The 27,201-nt window shown below is 33.4% G+C and overlaps 4 protein-coding genes across 5 annotated transcripts in view; all 4 read left to right on the top strand.

The window, feature by feature from the left end:
- Positions 1–18,386, top strand: part of LOC145317860 (erythroid differentiation-related factor 1) — a 42,861-nt gene extending 24,475 nt beyond the window's left edge. For both annotated transcript variants that reach the window (XM_080159131.1, XM_080159132.1), the window contains exons 29-39: positions 5,109–5,215; positions 9,900–9,992; positions 10,717–10,801; positions 11,015–11,125; positions 12,693–12,790; positions 13,579–13,650; positions 14,816–14,915; positions 15,903–15,981; positions 17,082–17,120; positions 17,338–17,408; positions 17,770–18,386. In XM_080159131.1, the coding sequence (XP_080015257.1) occupies positions 5,109–5,215; positions 9,900–9,992; positions 10,717–10,801; positions 11,015–11,125; positions 12,693–12,790; positions 13,579–13,650; positions 14,816–14,915; positions 15,903–15,981; positions 17,082–17,120; positions 17,338–17,408; positions 17,770–17,970 (1,056 nt within the window). In that variant the 3' untranslated portion in view covers positions 17,971–18,386. The remainder of the gene's footprint in view (positions 1–5,108; positions 5,216–9,899; positions 9,993–10,716; positions 10,802–11,014; positions 11,126–12,692; positions 12,791–13,578; positions 13,651–14,815; positions 14,916–15,902; positions 15,982–17,081; positions 17,121–17,337; positions 17,409–17,769) is intronic.
- Positions 1–27,201, top strand: part of MED18 (mediator complex subunit 18) — a 550,858-nt gene that overhangs the window by 222,434 nt on the left and 301,223 nt on the right. The gene's annotated exons all lie outside the window — the stretch shown is intronic.
- The window catches only part of LOC145317859 (uncharacterized), a 266,488-nt gene that overhangs the window by 222,422 nt on the left and 16,865 nt on the right, over positions 1–27,201 (top strand). The window lies entirely within an intron of this gene.
- On the top strand, positions 18,386–25,386 carry LOC145317874 (coiled-coil domain-containing protein 97). The gene is made up of 14 exons (XM_080159151.1): positions 18,386–18,439; positions 18,697–18,856; positions 19,655–19,735; positions 19,962–19,995; positions 20,438–20,562; positions 20,801–20,867; positions 21,222–21,322; positions 21,888–21,941; positions 22,589–22,622; positions 23,085–23,188; positions 23,538–23,611; positions 23,783–23,869; positions 24,788–24,863; positions 25,284–25,386. The coding sequence occupies exons 1-14, from the start codon at positions 18,394–18,396 to the stop codon at positions 25,330–25,332; spliced, it is 1,092 nt and encodes a 363-aa protein (XP_080015277.1). The 5' UTR covers positions 18,386–18,393; the 3' UTR covers positions 25,333–25,386.

Genomic DNA, 27,201 nt, shown 5'->3' with positions numbered 1-27,201 from the left:
TGCAAAGTTTAAAATCAATAGGACAATTATAATATCATATGTATAAATTAACGAAAAAAAGCTAAAACTCACAGACCAAACCTTATTAAAGAAAAGCTTTGCTTTAACAAAATTTTTAATTAACAAAGTATAGAGTCCCAACTCTTTTTCCCATAACAGCTGAAGTCCAAAATATCTGCATTTAATAATGCGAATCCTGAGAAAACTGAGGTTAGGTTATTCCTCTGAAAGCCTACTAAAAAAAATTTACTAGAAATTTAAGCTAAAGTATATTTTTAATAGAGATGGGGAAAAACCAGGTTTTTTTTAAAAAGATTAAACCAGTGTGGTTTATTTGGTTCATTTTTAGGGTTTTTGAGCCCCAGAGGGTTAAGGGTTGGCGGCAGGGGGGAGACTTCTAAACTAAAAGTTAATTTATCAGCATAAAAGCTTCAGTTTAAGAAATCATATCTATTGATCAAATGGTTTCTGAGAAAATTAAGGTTAGGTTCAATTTAGGGTTTTTTGAGCCCCGGAGGGCAGAGATGGGAAAAAACCAGGTTTTTTATAAAAAGATCAAACCAGTGTGGTTTATTTGGTTTAAACCGGTTTTTATCGGTTTTTATTAATAAAAACCAGGTTTTTTTGTTTTTTTTAATAATTGTTTTGGTTTTTTTTAATAATATCCAAATTAAAGTATTCTAATTTAGTATATTTAGTATAAAGATTTAAACTATTAAAAGAATTTTGAATTAGGTATTTATGTTTTTGACTGTATTTTTTACATTATAAAAAGACTAGCGACTAGGCCCCTAGAGGCCTCTAGGGGCACTTGAGGAGGAGAGAGTCGAATTTAATTTTTTATTTTATATTTTGTAAGAAAAAAAAAATTTTTTTTGGGGGGGGGCAAAAATTTCTTTTTTTTGGGGGGGGGGAGTTGCCCCCCCCCCCCCCCTCATTTTTAAATTTAGTTAAAAAGTTTTAAAATTTTTTTTTTTCGGAGGGGGGGTTGGGGGTGTCTCACCCCCAAAGAAAATAGTTATAAACCTTCCCGGGACCTATGAGAAGCTACCCTGTTAAGGAGAACCCAATCGGTTCAGCTGTTAGCGAGATCCTTTGGTACAAACATACAAACACACATACAAACATCCTGTTACTTTATTATAAGGATATAACTGGAAAGATAGGCCTTTGTATTAAAAAAACCATTTAAACCATCCCACCTTGGTTTTTTTGTTTTTTTTAGCTTTTTTTTTTTTGGTTTAAACCACTTGATTAAAACCACGTGGTTTTTATTTTGCCATGCCTGCTGGAGGGCTAGGGATTGGCGGCAGGGAGGTGACCAACTAAACTAGAAGTTAATTTATTTGCATTATAGCTTAAGTTTAAGCAATAATCTCTCTTGATTAAATAGTTTCCGAAAAAAATAAGGTTAGGTCAATTTTTAGGGTTTTTGAGCCCCAAAGGGCTAGGGGTCGGAGGCAGGCTGGTGACTTCTAAACTATAAGTTAGTTTGTAAGCATAAAAGTTTCAGTTTAAACTTTAAGAAATCTGAGAATCTGAGAAAATAAAGGTTAGGTTCATTTATGGTTTTTTTGATCCCCGGAGGGCTAGGTGTTGGCGGCAGGGGGGTAGCTTTGCTTTAACAAAATTCTTAATTCACAAAGAATAGAGTCCCAACTCTTTTTTCCCATAACACCTGAAGTCCAAAATATCTGCACATTTAATAATGCTCTGAAATAAAAGTTGCCAAACAAAGTAGTTTATACACATAAAAAATCCTCTCCATTGATCAAATGGTTTCTGAGAAAATTAAGGTTAGGTTCATTTTTAGGGTTTTTGAGCCCCGGAGGGCTAAGGGTTGGCGGCAGGGGGGTGACTTCTAAACCAAAAGTTAGTTTATAACCATGAAAGCTTAAGTTTGAAAAATCATCTCTATTGATCAAATGGTTTCTGAGAAAATTAAGGTTAGGTTCATTTTTAGGATTTTTTTGGAGCCCCGCAGGGCTAGGGGTTGGCGGCAGTGGGGTGACTTCTAAACTAGAAGTTAGTTTATTTGCTTTATAGATTAAGTTTAAGCAATTATCTCTATTGATCAAATGGTTTCTGAGAAAATTAAGGTTAGGTTCATTTTTAGGGTTTTTTTTGAGCCCCGGAGGGCTAGGGGTTGGCAGCAGTGGGGTGACTTCTAAACTAGAAGTTAGTTTATTAGCTTTTTAGATTAAGTTTAAGCAATTATCTCAATTGGTCGAATGGTTTCTGAGAAAATAAAGGTTAGGTTAATTATTAGGTTTTTTTTGAGTCCCTTAGGGCTAGGGGTTGGCGGCATGGGAGTAACTTTTAAACTAGAAGTTAGTTTATAACCATAAGAGCTTAAGTTTAAGAAATCATCTCTATTGGTCAAATGGTTTCTGAGAAAAATAAGGTTAGGTCAATTTCTAGGGTTTTTTGAGCCCCGGAGGGCAAGGGGTTGGCGCAGGTGGGGTGACTTCTATACTAAAAGTTAGTTTATAAGCATAAAAGCTTAAGTTTAAGAAATCATCTCTATTGATTAAATGGTTTCTGAGAAAATAAAGGTTAGGTTCATTTTTATGGGTTTTTTTGATCCCGGGAGGCCTAGTGGTTGGCGGCAGGGGGGTAACTACAAAACTAGAAGAAGACTTAAAAACCATAAGATGATCATACCCATAAAAGCTTGAGTCCAAAAAATTTACACGGTTCATCAAGTGGTTCCTGTGAACCCCCCTCCCCCCTGCATCAAAAAAGCTTCAGTTACGTCCCCCTTTTACTCATATTAGCAACTATTGAAGCTTCATGAAGAAATATGTAAAAAAAAAATCGTAAAAAGTTAGCTTTTTTTGTGTAACACAAGAGAAATAAATTGTTAAAAGTTAGCTTTTTTGTTTAACACAAGAGAGAAAAAATACATGATGTCAAGTTCTTATTTCTGTATACAAACTTTAAATGAAGATAGCTAGACTTTGAATAAAGGTAATAACACAAAATCATAAGTTTTTTTTGAAAATTAGGTTATTGTTGTTTATATCTGTAAAAAAGGGGGGAGGCGGATGTGCTAACTAAAAATACTGAGACTCGAACTGGGCGCACCTGACGCTATATTCTTTAACACAAACTTTGTTTGCATATAAGAAATATTTACATAGACGTTGATTTTGCTGAATTATTCCTATCCTAACTAAAATTATGATAATTTATAGATTTTTTAAAAATAGGGTAGCTTCGCTCCTCCAAAACAGCCAGACGTGCTTACCAAATGCACATTAGAAGTTAACAGAAGCAAATTTAAGTTATTTCCGAGCTTAAGCAAAAAAAATACATTATTTCTCCAAATACAAGCCTAGATATTGAAGTTTACTTTTGTCTAAAGATTGCAATGTGTAGAGAACTAAAATCAAAGAGGTTGCTCCTCTTTTTTGGAGGTTGGCCTCTCCTTTTTAATGTGGTGGCCCCTCCTTTTCAAGGTTATAACACCTTAAAATAGAACATAATTCTAATTTATAATACAATATAATATGATGTCTGTCTGTTTGTTTGTAGGGAAGGATCTCGCTAACCGCTGAACCGATCGGGTATTCCTTTACAGGGTAGCTTCTCATAGGCCCCGGGAAGGTTTATAACTATTTTCTTGTGGCGTAGGACACCCCCAACCCCCCCAAAAATAGTAAGGTCGACTACCCCCCCCAAAAAAAAAAGTCTCCCTCCCCCCCAATTTTTTTTTTTTAAATTTCCTTTAAATCTAAAATACGAAAAATTAGTTTGATCTAACCGCTTCGGGCAAAGCCTCTAGAGGCTAGGGGCGAAGCCGCTAGTTATTAAATAAAGAATCATAATATAAAGAACTAAAATAAGAGGTTGCTCCTCTTTTTTAGAGGTTGGCCCCTCATTTTAGGGGGGTGGCCCCTCCTTTTTAATGGAGTGGCCCCACCTTTTCAGGGTTAAAACACCTCAAAATAGAACATAATTCTGATTATTTAATAAAGAATCATAATATAAAGAACTAAAATAAGAGGTTGCTCCTCTTTTTTAGAGGTTGGCCCCTCATTTTAGGGAGGTGGCCCCTCCTTTTTATGGGATTGCTCCACCTTTTTAGGGGGGTTGCCCCTCCTTTTTAATGGGGTGGCCCCTCGTTTTCAGGGTTATAACACCTTAAAATAGAACATAATTCTGATTATTTAATTAGGAATCATAAAAAGAACTAAAATAAGAGGTTGCTCCTCTTTTTTAGAGGTTGGGCCCTCATTTTAGGGGGGTGGCCCCTCCTTTTTTGGGGATGGCCCCTCTTTTTTGGGGGGGTGGCCCCTCCTTTTTGGGGTTGGCCCCTCCTTGCGAGGAGGTTGGCCCCTCCTTTTACTAGGGTGGCCCTTCATAAGGAGGAGAAAAGTTGGGTTCCAGTTGGGTTCCCAGAACCCAACTACTGCATGTATGGTTCTGACACTATACAAGTGTTAATGTCCGTTTGTCCTACCGTTTCAGTGCTTCGCTTTTATGGATGTTGTCATCCTTGTTTTTCTAGTGTTATCAGGGAGGGAGAGAACATTGGACTTTTCATTATACTAGTCCCCAAAGTTTTATTCGTTGGCTCAACAATTTTGGGGAATTTTGTTTATTTTTTATCGGTTAATTCAGTATGCTGAGTGTCCAAACTTTTCAACACAAATTTTATTTTGTGTATCACAATTTGGGATGGAGAGAACATTGGACTTTTCATTATACTAGTCCCCAAAGTTTTATTCGTTGGCTCAACAATTTTGGGGAATTTTGTTTATTTTTTATCGGTTAATTCAGTATGCTGAGTGTCCAAACTTTTCAACACAAATTTTATTTTGTGTATCACAATTTGGGATGTACATCAATTTATTGGCCATTGTCTTATCCCTTTAGATCCCTGGTTAATTGTATAATTCCATCAAAGTTTAATAGACACGTTTTATAATTCGTTGACTTAAAAACTTTGGGGACTTGATTATTCTTGATTGTATGGTGCAATTCTACCACTTAAAATTTTATTCTACAGAAATGGTTATTTTGGTTATGATAACTGAGGATTGTAATTGATTGATTTAACTATATTGGACAATTTAACCACATATAACAATTCTATTGTTTAGGGTATAAGGTTATTTGAGAGTATATCTGATTCTGCCAATATCGCACTACTACATTCTAATAGTGGACGCTTAAGCAGAATTTCTGGCCATATTCTTAGCATTACAAGGTAAGATTATATATATACAGAGATAATGGAACTATTAAAAGGATATATTACCTATAATATCGCACTACTACACTCGAATAGTGGACGCTTAAGCAGAATTTCTGGCCATATTCTTAGTATTACAAGGTAAGATTATATTTATACAGAGATAATGAAACTATTAAAAGGATGTATTACCTATAATATCACACTGCTATACTCGAATAGTGGACGCTTAAGCAGAATTTCTGGACATATTCTTAGTATTACAAGGTAAGGTTTTATTTCTACAGAGATAGTGGAACTATAAAAAGGATATATTATCTATAATATCTCACTACTACACTCGAATAGTGGACGCTTAAGCAGAATTTCTGGCCATATTCTTAGCATTACAAGGTTAGTTTTTATTTGTACAGAGATAATGGAACTATTAAAAGGATGTATTACCTATAATATCACATTGCTATAATCGAATAGTGGACGCTTAAGCAGAATTTCTGGCCATATTCTTAGCATTACAAGGTAAGATTAAATTTCTACAGAGATAATGGAACTATTAAAAGGATGTAATACCTATAATAATGCTCTGCTACACTCTAATAGTGGACGCTTAAGCAGAATTTCTGGCCATATTCTTAGCATTACAAGGTAAGATTATATTTATATAGGGATAATGGAACTATAAAAAGGATGTATTACCTCAAATATCGAATTTCTACACTCATTTATAAACGCTTAAGCAGAATTTCTGGACATATTCTTAGTATTACAAGGTAAGGTTTTATTTCTACAGAGATAATGGAACTATAAAAAGGATGTATTACCTATAATATCTCACTGCTATACTCGAATAGTAGACGCTTAAGCAGAATTTTTGGTCATATTCTTAGTATTACAATGTAAGATTATATTTCTACAGAGATAATGGAACTATAAAAAGGATGTATTACCTCTAATATTGCACTATTACACTCTAATAGTGGACGCTTAAGCAGAATTTCTGGACATATTCTCAGTATTACAAGGTAAGACTTTATTTCTACAGAGATAATGGAACTATAAAAAGGATGTATTACCTATAATATCGCACTGCTACATTCAAATAGTGGACGCTTAAGCAGAATTTCTGGTCATATTCTTAGCATTACAAGGTTAGTTTTTATTTCTACAGAGATAATGGAACTATTAAAAGGATGTATTACCTATAATATCACATTGCTATAATCGAATAGTGGATGCTTAAGCAGAATTTCTGGACATATTCTCAGTATTACAAGGTAAGACTTTATTTCTACAGAGATAATGGAACTATAAAAAGGATGTATTACCTATAATATCTCACTACTACACTCGAATAGTGGACGCTTAATCAGAATTTCTGGCCATATTCTTAGTATTACAAGGTTAGTTTTTATTTCTACAGAGATAATGGAACTATTAAAAGGATGTATTACCTATAATATCACATTGCTATAATCGAATAGTGGATGCTTAAGCAGAATTTCTGGCCATATTCTTAGTATTACAAAGTAAGATTTTATTTCTACAGAGATAATCGAACTATTAAAAGGATATATTATCTATAATATCGCACTACTACACTCGAATAGTGGACGCTTAAGCAGAATTTCTGGTCATATTCTTAGCATTACAAGGTTAGTTTTTATTTCTACAGAGATAATGGAACTATTAAAAGGATGTATTACCTATGATAATGCTCTGCTACACTCTAATAGTGGACGCTTAAGCAGAATTTCTGGTCATATTCTTAGTATTACAAGGTAAGGTTTTATTTCTACAGAGTTAATGGAACTATAAAAAGGGTATATTACCTATAATATCGCACTACTACACTCTAATAGTGGACGCTTAAGCAGAATTTCTGGACATATTCTTAGTATTACAAGGTTAGTTTTTATTTATACAGAGATAATGGAACTATAAAATGTATGTATTACCTATAATATCACACTGCTACACTCAAATAGTGGACGCTTAAGCAGAATTTCTGGCCATATTCTTAGTATTACAAGGTAAGGTTTTATTTCTACAGAGATAATGGAACTATAAAAAGGATATATAATCTTTAATATCGCACTGCTACACTCGTAATAGTGGACGCTTAAGCAGAATTTCTGGTCATATTCTTAGCATTACAAGGTTAGTTTTTATTTATACAGAGATAATGGAACTATTAAAAGGATGTATTACCTATAATATCACACTACTGTACTCAAATAGTGGACGCTTAAGCAGAATTTCTAAACATATTCTTAGCATTACAAGGTTAGTTTTTATTTCTACAGAGATAATGGAACTATAAAATGGATGTATTATCTCTAATATCGCACTACTACACTCGAATAGTGGACGCTTAAAGGGCGAATATAGGTTCGATATGATATGAGCTTATATGAAAGGTGCCATTTCATACTTTTAGAATATCCATGCCAAATTTAAAAATTCAAAAAAATCCTTAAGTAGATTTTGCAATTTTCTGTTTCAATTGAACATATGATAAATCAGATTGACGACAAACCGTTTATTTTAGCCCTTTACAAGACTTTTTTTTTAGTATTTTGCTTAAGTTTGATTGACTATTACATTGGCACGCACCTTAAAAGATAATTTAAATGTTTATTATTTTAGATTATATACTAGTTTATTTAATTTTTAAAAAGCATAAAAATAATTTGCGTAGAAGGGCGTCAGGACTATTGACTAGGGTAAATAATACGTCTTAAAGTTTATTTTCTGTACAGAGATCTTTGATTAATTCATGATGGTATAAACATCCCTGATTACGCATTTTCAACACACACACACACACGGCCACAAAAAACAGGGATTTGAAATCATTCTTCCTCCAAGAAAATTTTATTGATTGTTTTTTATTTTACTTTTTACATTATTTGATGTTTTTTTAACTTTTAAATATTTTACTTTATATATTTTGTATGAAGGTAGAAGGAGGGTATATTTACCCCTGATTAATTCCCGAAACCTTTTTCTCATTTATTTGTACTGCAAAATAACAACAGTATTTAGGCAAACTCTACACGCATCCTGTTGTGAGTATGGGTATTTGAATATGTTAGGGAACCACTCCTCTTACGTCACAAATTAGCCCAATTGGCTAGGTTTTTAGCTATAATGGCCTTATCCAATGGAATATCTTTATTTGCTTGAGTTATTCATAATGTATATACTTGCACCTTTGATATAAGCTCATATCATATCCAACCTATATTCGCCCTTTAAGCAGAATTTCTGGTCATATTTTTAGTATTACAAGGTAAGAATTTATATATACTAGCGGCTTTGCCCCAAGAGGTTTGATCAAACAAATTTTTCGTGTTTTTTTTTTTATTTCTTTGGGGGGGGGAGGTTTTTTTTTGGGGGGGGGGGATAGTCGACCCCACTATTTTAATTTTTGTTTTAAAAAGAAAAGAAAAAAATTTTTTTGAGGGGGGTACTTTTCATTTTTTTGGGGGGTTGGGGGTGTCCCACCCCCCAAGAAAATAGTTATAAACCTTCCGGGGACCTATGGGAAGCTACCCTGTAAAGGAGAACCTGATCGTTTCAGCGGTTAGCGAGATCCTTCGCTACAAACAGACAGACAAACAGACAGACAGACAGACAGACAAACAGACAGACAAACAGACAGACAGACAAACAGACAGACAGACATCGTTCTACTTTGTATTATAAAACAAACAGACAGACAGACAGACAAACAGACAGACAGACATCATTCTACTTTGTATTATAGATAGGGATAATGGAACTATTAAATGGACATATTACCTATAATATCGCACTGCTATAATCGAATAGTGGACGCTTAAGCAGAATTTCTGAACATATTCTTAGTATTACAAGGTAAGTTTTTATGTATATAGGGATAATGGAACTATAAAAAGGATGTATAATGGAACTATAAAATGGATGTATTACCTCTAATATCGCACTACTACATTCTAATAGTGGACGCTTAAGCAGAACTTCTGGCCATATTCTTAGCATTACAAGGTAGGATTTTATTTATACAGAGATATTGGAACTATTAAAAGGATGTATTACCTATAATATCACACTGCTATACTCAAATAGTGGACGCTTAAGCAGAATTTCTGGCCATATTCTTAGCATTACAAGGTATGATTTTATTTGTACAGTAATAATGGAACTATTAAAAGGATGTATTACCTCTTAATATCGCACTACTACATTCTAAAAGTGGACGCTTAGGTAGAATTTCTGGCAATATTCTTAGCATTACAAGGTAAGATTTTATATACACAGGGATAATGGAACTATTAAATGGATGTATTACTTATAATATCGCTCTACTACACTCGAATAGTGGACTCTTAAGCAGAATTTCTGGCCATATTCTTAGTATTACAAGGTAAGATTTTATTTCTACAGAGATAATGGAACTATTAAAAGGATGTATTACCTATAATATCGCACTGCTACATTCGAATAGGGGACTGCTACACTAGAATAGGGGAAGGTTACAGGCATTTTTCCACAAATATTAAAATAAAAGTCATGAAATTATTTTCAGTTTTGTTAGCCAAAGCCTTAGGCATTTCTTGGTCTTAAAAAACAGGTTTTAATCTTACGAATTTAACATTTTAATATCAACAGAAAGCTGTCTATAATACGATGCGATAATAACTATTCTTAATTTCAGGGAACCTACTAAGAAGCATGAATTTGGAACTGCAGAACTGAGCCAATACAAGAATGCCATCAGTGAATATCAAACAGCTCTGGCTATTCTTAGGTTTATTTTCATACAAAATTTTATAATCTTATCAATTAAAATGTAAATTATACTGGTACCCAAAGTTTTATAAACATGATATCTCATCCTTAATGTAAAAACTTTGTGGACTATTATCAAATCTTAATAAGTTCTTTCAAACTACCTGTGTTCTAACCTTTTAACCAATGATTTTAATCTGCAGAAGAGTTAATTGTATTCTTCATAATTTCGGATGTAAATCGATTTATAGTTCATTGTCTTTTTTAGCCCTTGTGTATATACTATTTTTGAATTTTTTAAATCGGTTTATTTCTTTAAAGGGATTAAATATTCTAGTCTTTTGGTTCAAAATTGCTTTTGCTAGTTCATAAGATCTCCTTAATGACAGGATGGATATGTCTGAAAATATGATATTTCTGGTAGTAAATTGGCAGAAACTTCTTTGATAAGCTTTACCTACAGCTGAACAATTGATATGTTATTTATTGGATGTTGTTCCAGATTTTCATGTACTTTAATTAAATTATGCTCGCAGCTGGCTATAAAAAAATCCACATCCTCCTTCATTACCCTATTTTACCTCCTACTTGATGAACAAACTAACTAATAAATGAGTTTAATATTAGCAGCCTTAAATGATGACGAATTTTCCGCTGTCAATATATCCACGTATACTATATCCATTAACTGGACATATTTTGTCCTTGTTTGATAATGTTTTGTATGAATACGCTAATTTCAGTTCCCGACGGACAAATACTGGCGTTTGGGATTCTGTAACTTGGGAACTATGTTCTACTTACTTCACTGTGGGAACACTACTTCAGGTATCTATCTATCTATATATCTATCTATCTATCTTTCCATCTATCTATCTATCTACCCAGAGTGTATGATTCTGTTACTTGGGAACTATGTTCTACTTACTTAACCGTGGGAACACTACTTCAGGTATCTATCTACCTATATATTCAGATATATATTTTTTCTAATTATCTATCTATCCAACTATCTATCTTACTAGCTATCTACTTTTCAAGGATGAAGCTCCATTGTCCTGTATGACCCGAGAAGAAGCTGAAAAACAAGTTATCGAATATTTCTCCAAATCATTGAAATATTGTGATCTAGAGATGTCGGGCCCCCGACAGGTAAGGTTTTTACAGTATGGCTTCGAAAACGATTAATATCCGCTGGATTAGAACCGATTTCTCAGTCATACTGAAAAATCATGAATAGCATTGTAGTACAGGCAATTTTTCATGATAAAATAAAACCATGAAATTAATACCAGTTTTGTTATCCCGGACCTTCAGCACCTCGGGGTCCTCAAAGTTTTAGAAACACGTTCTCTAATTCATTGCCATCTATTTATATATTTAGGTTGTATATCAATATAGAGCGGCTGTAATTCACCAAAGACTAGCTTCTTTATATCATAGCTCTTACTTATCTATCCATCTACATACAATCTATCCATCTATCTATCTATATATATTTAGGTTGTATATTAATATAGAGCTGCTGTAATTCACCAAAGTCTAGCATCTTTATATCATAGCTCTTACTTATATATCCATCTATCTATATATCTATTTAACTATCTATTTAGGCTGTAATCCATCAAAGACTAGCTTCTTTATATCATAGCTCTTACTTATCTATCTATCTATATATATATCTATCTATCCATCCTTCCACAACGTCACAACCCCCCCTGGCCCTAGATCCAAAAAATCCACCCTTCAATCCATGTTCCTTCCTACTCTCCAACCTTTTCTTTCCCCCGACAACACCCTCCTTCCCACAAACTAAAAATCCACAATTTCCAGACTCCACACCTCAGCTGTCACCCAAGCCATAAATTCTTACCCCCCTAATCCTGTCCTTAATCAAGCTCCCCCTGACATCAACCCCTCCGAAATCCAACTCCCCAGGCACTACAGAACCATCCTCTCCCAATTAAGATCCAACTATTGTCCTAAACTCCAAAGCTACCTCCATTCCATCAATGCTTCTCTTACCCCCAACTGCCCATCCTGTCCTGCTAATCCTACCCCAGAAACAGTCCAACACCTCTTTTCATGCCCAAATAATCCTACAAATCTTACTCCTATGGACCTTTGGCAAAATCCCACCCATGTAGCTGCCTTCCTCTCCTCTCATCCAAGTTTCACCAGCATTCCTCCCCTCCAGAGCCCCCACCATAAGCCCACCCCCCCCCCCCCCCCCTTCATCCTATTGATGACAACCCGGACCGGAAACGGACTACGAGCAGCCAAAACAACAACAACATATATTTAGGTTGTAAATCAATATAGAGCGGCTGTAATTCATCAAAGACTAGTTTCTTTATATCATAGCTCTTACCTATCTATCCATCTATCTATCTATATATATATATTTAGGTTGTATATCAATATAGAGCGGCTGTAATTCATCAAAGACTAACTTCTTTATATCATAGCTCTTACTTATATATCCATCTATCTATATATTTAGGTTGTATATCAATATAGAGCGGCTGTAATTCACCAAAGACTAGCGTCTTTATATCATAGCTCTTACAGATCTATCCATCTATCTATATATTTAGGTTGTATATCAATATAGAGCGGCTGTAATCCACCAAAGACTTGCATCTTTATACCATAGCTCTTACATATCTATCTATATATCTATCTATCTATCTATCTATATATATATATATATATTTAGGTTGTATATCAATATAGAGCGGCTGTAATTCACCAAAGACTGGCATCTTTGTACCATAGCTCCTACAGATCTTTTGACATTGAAGACAATTCTTTTAGGTGAAGTATTATTTTTAAGTAGTTCAGCTACTCTAAAAGTCGGGTTGGTTCATTTGTATCGGTTGGTAAGTAACAGTTACATTACCTTCAACTCTTCCACCATTCAAAATGACGGATTATATTCAGGGACATTGGGCTATTTATTACAATAGTCCCCAATGTTTTATAGTAACATTTTCTTATTCGTTGGCTTATCAACTTTAGAAACTTTTATTAAATTTTGTGTCCAAACGATTCAACCACTAATTGTATTCTAAAAATGGGATTATTTTGTGTATCATTATTGGGAATGTATTTCATTTTATCGGTCATTGCTGATTGCATTGTCTTATCCCTTTAGATCCCTGAATTATATTTGAATGATAGTTTCAGAGCTACTATACATAGTATACAATTGTTTTGTATTAGTATGTATGTTTATCTGCTTTTTATGTGCATTTATGGGAAGGGGATATTGGTCTGTAAAACATACTGGTACCCAAAGTTTTATAACCACAATATATTATTCGTCCAAATTTTTAAACCAATATTTATAACCCACAGATGGGAAAAAATGTATATAAATAACCATACCCTGATGATGTTTATGCCAATAAACGAAAATATTCAGAGCTGATGTGTTGATTTTTTCCTTGTTGGGGAATAGAATAGTTGGTGCGTGTCCTTTTTATGAACCCACAGATGGGGTAATATTGATTATTATCATTGTGGATGTACATCAATTTATCGAACATTATCTTATCCCTTAAGATCTCTGAAACTGCATAACGTAATTATTCTTGTTATAGAAAGAAAAAGCTGCGTCAGTTATCAGAAAATCATTATAGCAAAGCAGAACCTCTTTATCTACAGCTAGAGAGGTAATCATATTTACATATACTATAGTAGTAGGATGTTTGTGTGTGTGTGTGTAATTGTGTATGTGTGTGTGTGTAATGTCAGCTATCAGAAAATCATTATAGCAAAGCAGAACCTCTTTATCTACAGCTAGAGAGGTAATCATATTTAAATATACTATAGTAGTTGGATGTGTGTGTGTGTGTGTGTGTATGTAATGTCAGCTATCAGAAAATCATTATAGCAAAGCAGAACCTCTTTATCTGCAGTTAGAGAGGTAATCATATCTATTTATACTATAGTAGTGGGATGTTTGTGTGTGTGTGTGTGTGTGTGTAATGTCAGCTATCAGAAAATCATTATAGCAAAGCAGAACCTCTTTATCTACAGCTAGAGAGGTATTCATATTTACATATACTATAGTAGTGGGATGTTTGTGTGTGTGTGTAATGACAGATATCAGAAAATGATTATGGTAAAGCAGAACCTCTTTATCTACAGCTAGAGAGGTATTCATATCCTTATACTAAAGTAACAGGATGTTTGTCTGTCTGTCTGTGTGTCTGTACAGAAGGATCTCGCTAACCGCTGAACCGATCGGGTTCTCCTTAACAGGGTAGCTTCTCATAAGTCCCGGGAAGGTTTATAACTATTTTGGGGGAGGGTACTACCACCCTCCCAAGAGAAATGACAAAAAAATCGAATTTTTTTTAGGGGAGACTTCAACGTCAAATAAGGTGGTATCGTACATAAAAAATTAACTTTAACAAACAAAAACATTTAAAGTGCCACTAGAGGCCTCTAGGGGCGTAGCCGCTAGTATATACTATAGTAGTAAGACGTTTGTATGTGTGTGTTAGAGTGAGTCCAAAAAATTATTACCTGACAGACAGACAGACTGACTGTTAAGCATTTATGGAGAATAGCTCCGGTTAGGAATGTAAATATAATGTAATGTAAAATTATTGATTCTCTGCATGGAGGGAGGGGACTTTGAGCTGTTTATTATACTAGTCCCCAACGTTTTCTTATTCGTTTGCTCAACAATTTTGGGGACTTTCACTGAATTTTGATTGGTTGGTTCAATTTCTTGGGTAATGGTATATACATCAATTGCCCTTTAGATCTTTGTCTGTAACTATATCCCTATACATGAAACCATAACAAATAATATATATTTATTCATAGGAGCGAAGATTACATCCGATGTGTCCTGGAACGATGTGGTCTGTACGAGGCAAACCTGGAGGGAGCTTCCCAGGGGGCTAAACACAAGATTTATTCGCAGGTTCATTTTAGATTAATAGATTGTCTGAGATGGGTTTTTGAAAGATGAATGCCGCGTTTACAGAGTACAGAGTATACAACTATTTATTTAATTATTTCGCTTTTGTTGGTAAGGCCTTCATGGAAGAAAAACAAATTATCTTCAATCCATATTTGTTGCATATTTATTATATGCATCTTTTTAGAGCAGTATTAGACATTATAAAAATGGCTTAAATAATAATTTTAAAAGGGGGGGGGGGCGAAAGTGACACTTTTTGAAACCAAAACTAAAAGTCAACAAAGGAACTCAACTAAAAAAAGAGTTACAGGTCTGAGATTTTGCATGGCAGTTGCTTTATAGGGGTACAATATGGAACTGTGAAGAAACGGCGGCGCAACCGCCGAAAACCGCCGTTTCCCGCCGAAATTTTTTTTGCCTTTTCTCGGCGGTTTTTGGCGGTTGCGCCGCCGTTTCTTCACAGTTCCATATTGAACCCCTATAAAGCAACTGCCATGCAAAATCTCAGACCTGTAACTCTTTTTTTAGTTGAGTTCCTTTAACTTTTAGTTTTGGTTTCAAAAAGTGTCACTTTCGCCCCCCCCCCCCTTTTGAATGTCTATAAAATGTCGAAAAAACGCGGCATTCATCTTTCAAAAACCCATCTCTGGTTTAATTCAAACATCATCTCATTGTTTTAAAGTGAAATGTTGAAAGCGTCGCAACTAAGTCGTATTGAAAAAGGGTTGTTCAACTGATTCTTCTATCAAGAAGAAATATATTTTTGCTATTGAAAAGGGCAAAATGATATATGAAGCAAATACTTTTAAAGAAATGTCATATTTTAAGGTTTGATTTTTACCTTTATTTAAAGTTTTCGTACACATTTTCATAAACTTTTTAATTTTTTCACCAATATATTAATATTTTTTAGTTAAAAACTATTTAATTAGATATTTTCTTAATATTTTATTTTGCTGAATAATACCTAATAACAAAATATTACAGGTTTTGGAAGGGTTCATAGATATCCTACCTGTCCTGCAAAAGCTGGAGGTCAAACCTGGAGGCGAGGAAAAAGATTCAGGTAATGCCAAGTTAATTTATTTTCAGTTTGGCTTTGAAATCGATTAATATCCTATGGATTAGAAGCCTTACTGAAAAATCATTTATCATATCATATTATAGATAATTTTCCACGAGTATTAAAATAAAAATCATAAAATTCAGTTTCTAGGGGCTAACAAAACTTTATATTTTTTTTATTTTAAAATCCACGGAAAGTTGTCAATAATGCTTTGTGATAAATAACTATTATTGATATGTTTTAACCAGCAAGTTGTGTGTGTGTGTAGCCATAGTTTCTTAGTGTTTGGACCTAAGTAGACGAGACACTTTTGTATGCTAGCACTAGGGCCAGCTCAAGGTCCACGCTCAAGCACAAGTACTTGACCCGCTGTCTCAAGGGACCTACTCTTTATTACCTCACCCTCGCCGAGTATGGCAGGTGTCCCAAATTAAGTCAACAGTAATGAATGACGCTCTCCACAGAGGAGCTTGGGTAAGAGTTGTACTGATATTATGTACTTGATTATTGAGTATTCAAACTACCCAATTATCACCCTTCTTACACAACCAAGGGGAAGTTGCGTGAATGAATTGTGACTGAGAAATTCGAGTTGCCACATGGGGACTTGAACTCGAACTCTCACCACCGTAACTCAGTGCGTTACCACTCAGCTACGACGCCCCTTAAACCAGCAAGATAAATATAAGAAATAGGAGAGGTTTTTTTGAGTGTTCGTTAAGATCTCTTACCACCAAAATGATATATTAAGTTCTCCATTTCTAGGAATGGTTATACATGTCTCAAAAAGTTTTTTCCTCTTTTTTATTACTAGCGGATACGCCCCCAGAGGACTCAAGGGGGAAGGTTATCACCCACCCCTCATTTCCAATTTTTTTTGAAGTGGATAATTTTTAAAGGGCGATTTTCTTTGGGGATGGAGGTATCTTCCCCAAAACTTGTTAAAAACCTTCCATGGACCTATAAGTAGCTTTACTGTAAAGGAGATGAATATCTATTGTGTGCTTAGCGAGATCCTCCGCTACAGACAAAAAAAGGCTTACTACTTTATATAATAGGATTGAACCATTAACTAACTAATGAAAACTGATATTTTTTAGGGCTGGAGTGCTCTAAACCTACAGGCAGTCAGGATCAAGGTAACTTTAATACATAAAGTTTATTTCCAACTTTTAAAATACAAAGAGTGTAATTTTCTCGCGTAAGTTGGGTGCAAGCTTCCAGCCAAATGCGCTTCTTAGGTCAAACTTCTCTTAATTATAACCAAATGCATAGTACGAGAAAAAAATGAACCTCTTTATGTAAATTAAATAATACTATTTTCCGACTTTTTTCTTCCATGTTTTATTTTTGTAGGAACTACTGAAGGTTCAACTGCGCCTGATATTGACGTCTTCCTTCTGAAAACATTGCTTCAGCGAATTCAGGTAGATAAAGGGTCAAATAGCTAATACAGAATTAAAATATTTTTCTTCAATCCCTAATAAAAGTAACAGGGTGTCCTTCTTAAATTGAAGGTTCTAATAGGTTCATGAAAGGATAAAAACTAAATTGGGGAAGGGTATCTACGCATTCCTTTTCCAAAGTTCAACCCTGGAAAAAATACCCCCACCCTCCTTTAAAAAAAAAATTCATTGAAAGCGGAGGGTCGACTTACAAACCCCCCTTTCTTCCTTCCCTTAAGTTTTATATTATTTTGTAGATAAAAAAAAGAGTTTAAAATCCATTAATGAAAGTATATTGTTTAATATTGGTTTTAATTACTATTTATAAAAGAATATATTTTAGGCTACTCTACTGGCATTATACAAACTTCTGGCTACCAAACAACAAACCAGCGGCAAAAAGCCTAAGGAACCAGCGACTGGAGCTGCCGCAGACCCACAGGCGGCTAAATATAAACAGCTGTATGGAGAAAGTTTGAAAAGCAGTGAATCTCCGGAAAAGTTAGCGGCCCTGCTAAGGAGTATTCAAGCTAAAGAAAAATAAACTAAATTCAAAATAACCAACTTAAAATTGGCAAAGGAAATCTCAGGAAGGGAGAGGACATTTTACTGTAATTATACTAGTACCCAAAGGTTTAACACCTTGTTTTGTTATTATTTGGCTTAAAAACCTTGGGTACTTATATTGAATTATGTTGGTTCCAAACTATTAGAGTTTAAACATTCCCCCCTATAGATATAGCAATAGTCTAATTTACAGGGGGGATCATTTTTGGGGATGTATATCAAATTTACTTACAATAAGATATACAATTAACGTATAAAATATGAAAATGCCTTTGTCATTTATATTTTGATATATAAAAATATACTAAGAGCTTACTAATAAATCTGTTAAAATGTAAAACTTTTTCAACAATTATAACTAACTATACAATACTAACAACTGAATATTACAGATTCTAAAATGGATGAATATGTTGATAAGACAACCTTGTTTGGGGAAATTCCAGGTAGGAATAAATTTTCCAGTATGGCTTCAAATCCTCTAGATTAGAACCAGATCTCAGCCACACTGAAAAATCATTTATATTTTCCTAATACAGGTAATTTTCCACGAGTATTAAAAGAAAAATCATGAAATTAATTCCAGTTTTGTTTTGGGCTGACAGTATCACTTTATCATAGTACATTACAATCTGGTGCAACATCAAAGTAATAATACATCGATTGTTATTTAAGTTAACCTACCAAACAATTTTCTTGATAGGATCTACAGCCTTAACAAGTTCAAACCAGTCCAGCAGTAGTAGAAATAGCATCAGTATTACTAGCCGCCACCTCCAGCAGGCTCCAACTAGTGTACTGCAGCCAGAATCACAACCTACCTCCAGAGATGTACCTGTACCTAATAGATCAACTAATGACAGGGATGATAGGAAATTCTCAGGGACCTAAAGGCATAAGACAATGGCCGATAAATTGATGTATAATACATTCTAATGATGATACACATAATTACTTATTCTGTAAATTACAAACACCTAGGTATAGATTGAAATTTTTAGACGCTCAACCTTATAATAAAGATTTAAGAAAATCCCTCAAAGTTGTTGAGCCAACGAATAAGCATCGTTGTTTTAATAATATGGAGACTGGTAAAATAAACAGCCCAATGGCCCCTCCATTCCTGAAAAATTATGCAATAATTTTTGATCAGTTATTATAATATAGATATTGGGGAAAGTAAGGGTTAAAGATTAATTTAATAGTAATTGTCAATAGTTCAATCTAATATAAAGTTCATTTAGGTTAAAGGAGGACAACAACTAAATCATTAAATAAAAATTCCTGATTTAAAGAAAGCATTTGATACTGTATTTCATTCTGTAATTCCTATTCAAACTGCTACTGTTAGTGATGTAACTGAGCATGATATTAATGGGCGTAAAAAATCCTGATTTAAAGAAAGCATTAGATACTGTCTTAAATTCTACAATTCCTATACACACTGCTTCTAAAGAAGGACACCTACTAAATCATAAAAATCCAGATTTAAAGAAAGCATTTGACACGGTCTTTGATTCTGTAATTTCTATTAATGCTTTCACCAGTGATATATCAGAGCAAAATAGTAATAGTGATGTTAATTAAATTCCTGATTCAAAGTAAGCATTTGATACTGTATTTAATTCTGTAATTCCTATTTCCACTGCTACTGATACTAGTGATATATCTGAGCATGATAGTGATAGTGATGAGATGGCCTCTATAGAAGAAGAAGAAGAAGGAGGACAGTCACAACAGGAAATCACAAATATCTATTTTTTGTAACATGATTCGTACACCAAAACAAATGCCAATCAGATAACAAAATATCCGCGATTTTCTCTGATTGTTCTTTTTTCCATTTTTCTTTTTACTTATTTTTGTTGCTTTTTTTGCACTTTATTATTTTATTTTACAAAGTTTACCTATACCTACTTACTGCATTAAAATATTGAAAATAGATGTTGTGTTAATTTTAATTCAGGACGCAAATGCTTCTCTAAGAAAAAGAATAATACAGGTTAGTTTCAAAGAAATTTTAGAATAATGTGATAATCTTTTTTATTAACAAACGAATTTCATTGCCAAGAAAGTTTAAAGAGAGCAATAAATCTTATCCCTCTCCCTAACCCTAATATATTTTCAATCTACCATAGACTTGTTATTATGGGGAAGATTTAATTTTGCTTAAGAAAAAGTTTTGGATTCTTTCAATAACTGGAAAACTGAAGGTATGGTTTGTGTGTCCCTTAGGATGGTGTTAACCACTGAACCGTTTAAGTTATCTATTTCAGGAAAGCTTTACAAATATCCCGGGATGGTTTTAGGCTAAATTGGTTTGAGATTAGAATCTTATGGTAGTTAAAGGCTATTTTCTGCTCTTTCATACTTTAATAGTATCCTATAAAGCATTGAATTAATTTTAAATTTGTTGATTAAAAAAATCCCAAATATTTTGCCAGGTTGCCAGTGTTAGTCAGGGCTTTTTCAAGCACCAACAACGCGGAGATCCAGATTTAACCAAGCAAGAAAAACAAAAAATAGCAGCGCAGCTTCTAGACAATAGACCTGCTGTCTTTCTTCAAAGGTATTTTCAGGGAAAAATGAGATAATGGGATATTTTTAATGGTACCCAAAATTTTATAACATTTCCTCGAATTCCTTGGCTAAAAACATTGGGAACTTTTATTAAATCTTGATTTGGTTTTGCAAGCTAGATTTGTTTTAGTTTTAAGAAGTGGCAATTTGTTTGACATGATTGGGAATGTACATTAATCAATTTCTTATCCATTTAGATTTCATGGATTAATGACACTTTTTTTTAGATTTGGAAGATTTTTAAGCGAAGATCACCTACTCTATTTTGAAGATATTACTGATCAAAATTACGAGGTATTATTTTTTTAACATAGACTATTTAAATTCATGAATCTTAAGTATAGAATGTATTTAGAAATATTTTTAAGATATAAAACATTTAACATTGTCCAATCCCTGTACCCTGTCTATGAAGCACAATTACTCTATGAGAGAGGTAGGGGATATTGGACTGTTCATTTAACTGGTACCCAAAGTTTTATTTTATCACGTTATCTTATTAGCCCGCTCAAAAACTTTGATTGCCTTTATTGAATTTCAAATGGATAGATCCAAACTATTAGTACCCTTTGTTTATCATCATTGGTGATGTATATCAATTTATCGTCCATTGTCTTATCTCTTGAGATACACAGATACTAATTTTAGATAGAGTTTTATCTAAAAGAAGCTCGACAGAGGCAATGTAAATATGTTCAAGATCATAAGATAAGAAATAGAAGGTTCAACGCGCTGCAGAAAATGATCAGGTACTGCTTTGTTTTCAGAGAGGGAGGGGACATTGGGCTGTTAATTACCCAAAGTTTTATGTTAACGTTTTCTTGGTCGTTGGCTTAACAACTTTGGGGACTTTTATTGAATTTTGATTGCTTTGCGTATTTAGTTAAGTGTAATAACATTTTAACCACTAATTGTAATCTACAGAAGGGGTACTTCTGTGTATCATCATTGGGCTATGCTTCAATTTATCGGCCATTGTCGTATACCTTTAGATCTCTGGGTTTTTCTGCCTTTAGAATAATCATTATTGAAGCAAAATTTATTGGTTTTTTTTAACATGACATTCATACTTAGTGATTTATTGACAATATTTAAATAGTATGATACCATTGCACATTGTTGAAGTTGAAGAAACGGCTTGGGTACCATTGAATCTTGATTGTTTAATACAAACTAGCATGCAGTGTCCAAATTTTTCCACCAATAATTTAAATCTACAAAATTGTCCTATTGTTTATTATAGCCTGTATACATCACTTTATCGTCTATTGTCTTTTCCGTTAAGATCCCTGGATATGTCATTATCTATTTTAGGGAGGGAGATGAACATTTTAGTGAAGAATCAATGAGAATGAGAAACCCCCTCCTATATGATCAACTCATTAGAAAATACCAAACTAAGGTATAGATAGATAGATTATAGAATCCATGAGAATGAGTCCTCTTGTATGATCAGATCAACTCATAAGGAGATATCAAACTCAAGTATAGATAGATAGATTATAGAATCCATGAGAATGAGTCCTCTTGTATGATCAGATCAACTCATAAGGAGATATCAAACTCAAGTATAGATAGATAGAATCCATGAGAATGAGAAACCCCCTCCTGTATGATCAACTCATTAGGAAATACCAAACCAAGGTATAGATAGATAGATAGAATCCATGAGAATGAGAAACCCCCTTCTGTATGATCAACTCATTAGGAAATATCAAACCAAGGTATAGATAGATAGATAGAATCCATGAGAATGAGAAACCCCCTTCTGTATGATCAACTCATTAGGAAATATCAAACCAAGGTATAGATAGATAGATAGAATCAATGAGAATGAGGAACCCCCTCCTGTATGATCAACTCATTAGGAAATATCAAACTAAGTTATAGATAGATAGATAGATAGAATCCATGAAAATGAGAAACCCTTCTGCTGTATGATCAACTCATTAGGAAATATCAAACCAAGGTATAGATAGATAGATAGAATCCATGAGAATAAGAAACCCCCTCCTGTATGATCAACTCATTAGGAAATATCAAACCAAGGTATAGATAGATAGATAGAATCCATGAGAATGAGAAACCCCCTTCTGTACGATCAACTCATTAGAAAATATCAAACCAAGGTATAGATAGATAGATAGAATCCATGAGAATTAGAAACCCCCTCCTGTATGATCAACTCATTAGAAAATATCAAACCAAGGTATAGATAGATAGATAGAATCCATGAATGAGAAACCTACTCCTGTATGATCAACTCATTAGAAAATATCAAACCAAGGTACAGATAGATAGAATCCATGAGAATGAGAAACCTTTAGAAAATAGTACTTTGTTGGCCTAGGAATCAATTTTGAAAGGTAGATAGATAGACAAAGAAAACAATCATGGATCAACTCATTATATAGGAAATATCAAACTCAGGTATAGATAAATCTGAAATGGCAAATTGTACACTATCAAATGCTATCCAAAAGTCAAAAAATGAACAAATTAAATTTTCAGGAAGAAAGAAGTGAACAAGAGAGACCTGACATGACAAACTGTAGCTTGTCAAATATTATCATAGAACATATGGACCTCAACAGGGAGAGAGAACTCAAGAAAAGGTAAATTGACATGAGCTTAACCTTGCTCAACTTTAAAAATATACCTTTGTAAATATTATCATAATGGATTTATTACTACTTAGATCTTACACCAGATTATCACGTACTCTAATGAAGTGTAACTTGTAGCTGTTTAAAAACCATCCTCTCCCCTGTTACTATATGAACGAACTGACCAATAAATAATGTCCAGATTAGCAACCTAAATTAACGACAATTTTTCCCCTGTCATTGTAACCACGTATATTTTATATCCACTATCATTATTTAAAGACAAAATACTTTATTTGAAATTTTGATGACCCCTTTAATTTGTGATTATTATTTTTGATCTTATGACTTATTTTAGACTGCAAGCTGTAGATGATGAGGAATTTGATACAGAAAGTGAAGATGAATCAGATAGTAAAGAGCCATCTGTTGGTAAGATTTTTAATCAATATATATATCTAATTCTGCTTTTTCAGTTCTCGCACTCTACAAGTATTAATTTTCGATTGTCCTACCGTTTAAAATCTTCGCTTTTATGGATGTTGTCATCCTTGTTTTTGCGTAATTTTCTTGAATTATGACTACAAATTTTTTACTATTTAGATTCCCAAGCTGCAGTGATAAGTGGTGATGAAAAAAATGCGCTGAGAAAAGAATTTGTTAATGCTGCTTATCAAACATTTTTAGCTGGTAAATTTTACATTTTTAAATATTTTTTGGTTTTCTTTATTCTAAGCAGAGTGGGACTGTTTATTTAATAGTGTATTAAATGGGTACCCAAATATTTATAATCACGTTCTCTCATTCGTTAGTTAAAAAATCTGGGGATTTTTTTATTGAATATTGGTGGAGTTGTTCAAACCAAGTGTCCAAAATTTTTTACTCTTACATAATCCACAGAAGAAGTAATTTAGTTTTTTTTAATTGGGGACGTAAATACATTTATTGTCCATTGTCTTATCTCACAATAGAGGATAGCGCAGTTAAGCATTTTTTGGTGCAATATCTTTACATGTTTTGTTGAGTTCAAACTGTTGTTTCGAAAGATTTGACACAAAAGTATATTATTTTGATTAAAAATTTATATTTAGAAAAAGGGTTGGTAACTTGTAATATTGTAAACAGTTTTATTAATGTACTTTTGCAATTTACAACATTTGATGAATTTTCGCCGCGTTATTTTATTTTGTCTTTTGAACTCAACAAAGCATTTGACGATATTGAATCAAAAATGCTTTACATTTAAAAGTTTTTTTCATATAAAACCATGGTGAAACCTAACTTTTTAGTCGATAAACCAAATATTAAACATAAGCCTAGTATATTCACACAAAAAAATACTACGGAGCAATGCTCAAAGGTGCTTAGAATCACTTGGTCTCATTCTTGCATACTCATAGTCCCCTTTTGCTTGCAAACATGGACCTCATTTATTGATCAATTCGTTCATACAGTAGGAGGGGGGGGGAGAATGGTATAAGTAAGTTGGATTGGGGAAACCGTTATTTTAGCCAGCTACGAGCATTACTTTATCAGGGTACATGAAAATCTGGTGCAACATCCAAGTAATAATATACCGATTTTCACTAAATTTTGTTTCTATTTCAGGAAAAGATCATGGAGTAGATTATTCCAAGATTGACAACAATTCTGAACTTGATGATTTAAACATGGAAGATCAGGAAAAAGATACTAATATATTTATCTTTAAAAAGGTTTATTTTGTTAAAGTAACAGGCTGTCTGACTGTCTGTTTGTACCGAAGGATCTAGCAAACCGCTGGATCTTCATGGTTCTCCTGTGAGTTTGAGTGTTCTTGTTTTGTATATTATTGCAATCATCCGACGAAATCACAATTGTGTTTTCTTTCCTCGTATGTGAATCTCAGGAATAAGGGATAAGACAATGGATGATAAATTGATGTTCATTCTCAATGTTGATAAACAAAAAATAAGATTAAAATTATTGATTGAATAGTTTGAACACTACTAGTTTGGAACTAAGCAATCAAATTTAAATCAAAATACCCAAAGTTTTTAAGTTAACATGGTTTGAAAACTTTGAGTACTTACAGAATTTTTAGTATTTGATATTGAATTCAGGAGAATCAAGACAGATACTTTGATGAAGATGACTTAGAAATTGATGAATAACATTCCCAACAGTGGTGTGCGCAGAGATTAATCAGTATTTTAAAGCCAATTTAAGTCGAGTGATTTGGGGGAGGGGGGGGGGGCTTTGTTTAGGAGGTTTTTACACCCAAATAGATCCCATTTTTAAATTTTTTTAGTCAATTTAATTATCTTTATGATATACTTATATGTATATTTCCTTTAAATAAAACATTTTTAAAAAATTTATTATAGGTACCTATTGTAAAATTATTTTCAAATGGGAAAATTATTATTGTTGATTTATGTGAAGCAGAAAGTGGGGGGGGGGGGGGGGAGGAGCAATGGTACTTTAATAAAACTTCCAATGAACTTTTTTTGCGTTTAAAAGTTAAAACTGTCAGTGAAAAAGTTAGAATAGTAAAAAATAAATTTCTCCTAATTTTTAAATATGTTATTTTTTTAAATTTGTTTGTTTTACTCAGTTTGTAAGTTTTGGCTTATGAATAATTGAATATATAAGTCTAATAAAAATAATATCAAATCATAAATCTATTTATTTCAGGGAGGGTAGAGGTGATAGTCATTTCTGTACTGTGAAAATATTAAGTTTGAGTCTAAACATCATTCAAATGTGAAATTAGTGATGAGAATCCGGATCCGGAATCCGAATCCGGAATCCGCCCAATTTTCGGCCAATTTTGGAATCCGAATCCGTATCCGGAATCCGTTTTTTATAGCGGATTCCGGATTCTAAATTGGTAGGCTAAAATTACCGTCTTGAGTTTTTTCTTACAACTCCCTCTTTTTGAAGGCAAAGATCCCCCCCCCCCCCAACACACCACCTTCCCCCCCACCCCCCCCCCCACCCCCCCATTTTAATAATTACTAATGTGATGTAAATGTTTTAGTTATGCAGGAAGTCAACACTTTAAACAAATCAAGGCTTCAACCAAGTAACATAAATTAACGAAAAAAGCTATCCCTCTGTGACGGACGGCCTTTTAAAATACTGCTAGAATCCGGAATCCGAATCCGGAATCCGCCAAAAATAAGAATCCGGAATCAGCAAGAATTCGTCACTTTTTGACGGATTCCTTCAGAATCCGGAATCCGAATCCGGCCCAAAAATTCGACGGATTCCCATCCCTATGTGAAATGTTAAGGAAGCCTGCATGAAATACACCGCTATACTATAAGTGCTGAAAGACTGCATAAGTAGACACAATACCTAAAATTTGAAGCCTCCAGCTTCAATAATAAAAAGTTATAGGCATCTTAAATGACAATTTAGGGAGTTTCAGTTGAAAATCTGAAATAAGGGCTAGAAAATTTTTCAATTCTAAAATATCATTTTAAGATGCCAATAACTTTTTTGTTATTAAAGCTGGAGGCTTCAAATTTAGTTCAGTTATTATTGAGAAAGCTCTACTAAGGAATGGGCAATGGGGGTCTGACTCTGACAACTAAAATTTTATCATTTTTTAAAAAGATTAGGTAACACACTTAAAATGATTGCTTTTATTTCAATTTAGTGCATTGAGAGGTTGGGTGTTTTTTAAACAACAAATCCTAATTGTATTTATTTTTGCAAGCAAAATTCTATCAAGTTTGCATCACTTCTTGGTTCTTTGAATTTTTATTTTTTAATTAACAGAAAAATATGAAGAAAAAACTAATTTTTTCATAGTGCATTTACCTAAAACATAATATTTCATGCTTATATTGTTATTTTAAGATAATCTGGCTTAATTTTTCACTTTTTTTAGAGCTATCTTTGTTTACTCAAAAAATTATTTCCTTTTTACTTGTTTTTTTCAGAATTTTAATAAAATGAAGAAAAAAATATGAAAAGAATAAATCAGTGACTGCAAATGCGAGAAAAAATTGCGGTAGCTGTCTCGTCTAGTT

Source organism: Acartia tonsa, chromosome 4 (assembly GCF_053477335.1).
Source record: "Acartia tonsa isolate MP-2025a chromosome 4, ASM5347733v1, whole genome shotgun sequence".
NCBI lineage: Eukaryota > Metazoa > Arthropoda > Copepoda > Calanoida > Acartiidae > Acartia > Acartia tonsa.
This window is presented reverse-complemented; position numbering and strand designations above follow the sequence as displayed.

Coding starts and splice junctions, on each gene's coding strand:
- LOC145317874 (XM_080159151.1), top strand. CDS start 18,394: ATGGATGAATATGTTGATAAGACAACCTTGTTTGGGGAAATTCCAG. Junction 21,323..21,887: donor GCGCTGCAGAAAATGATCAG/GTACTGCTTTGT, acceptor TATCTATTTTAG/GGAGGGAGATGAACATTTTA. Junction 23,612..23,782: donor TAGTAAAGAGCCATCTGTTG/GTAAGATTTTTA, acceptor TTTACTATTTAG/ATTCCCAAGCTGCAGTGATA.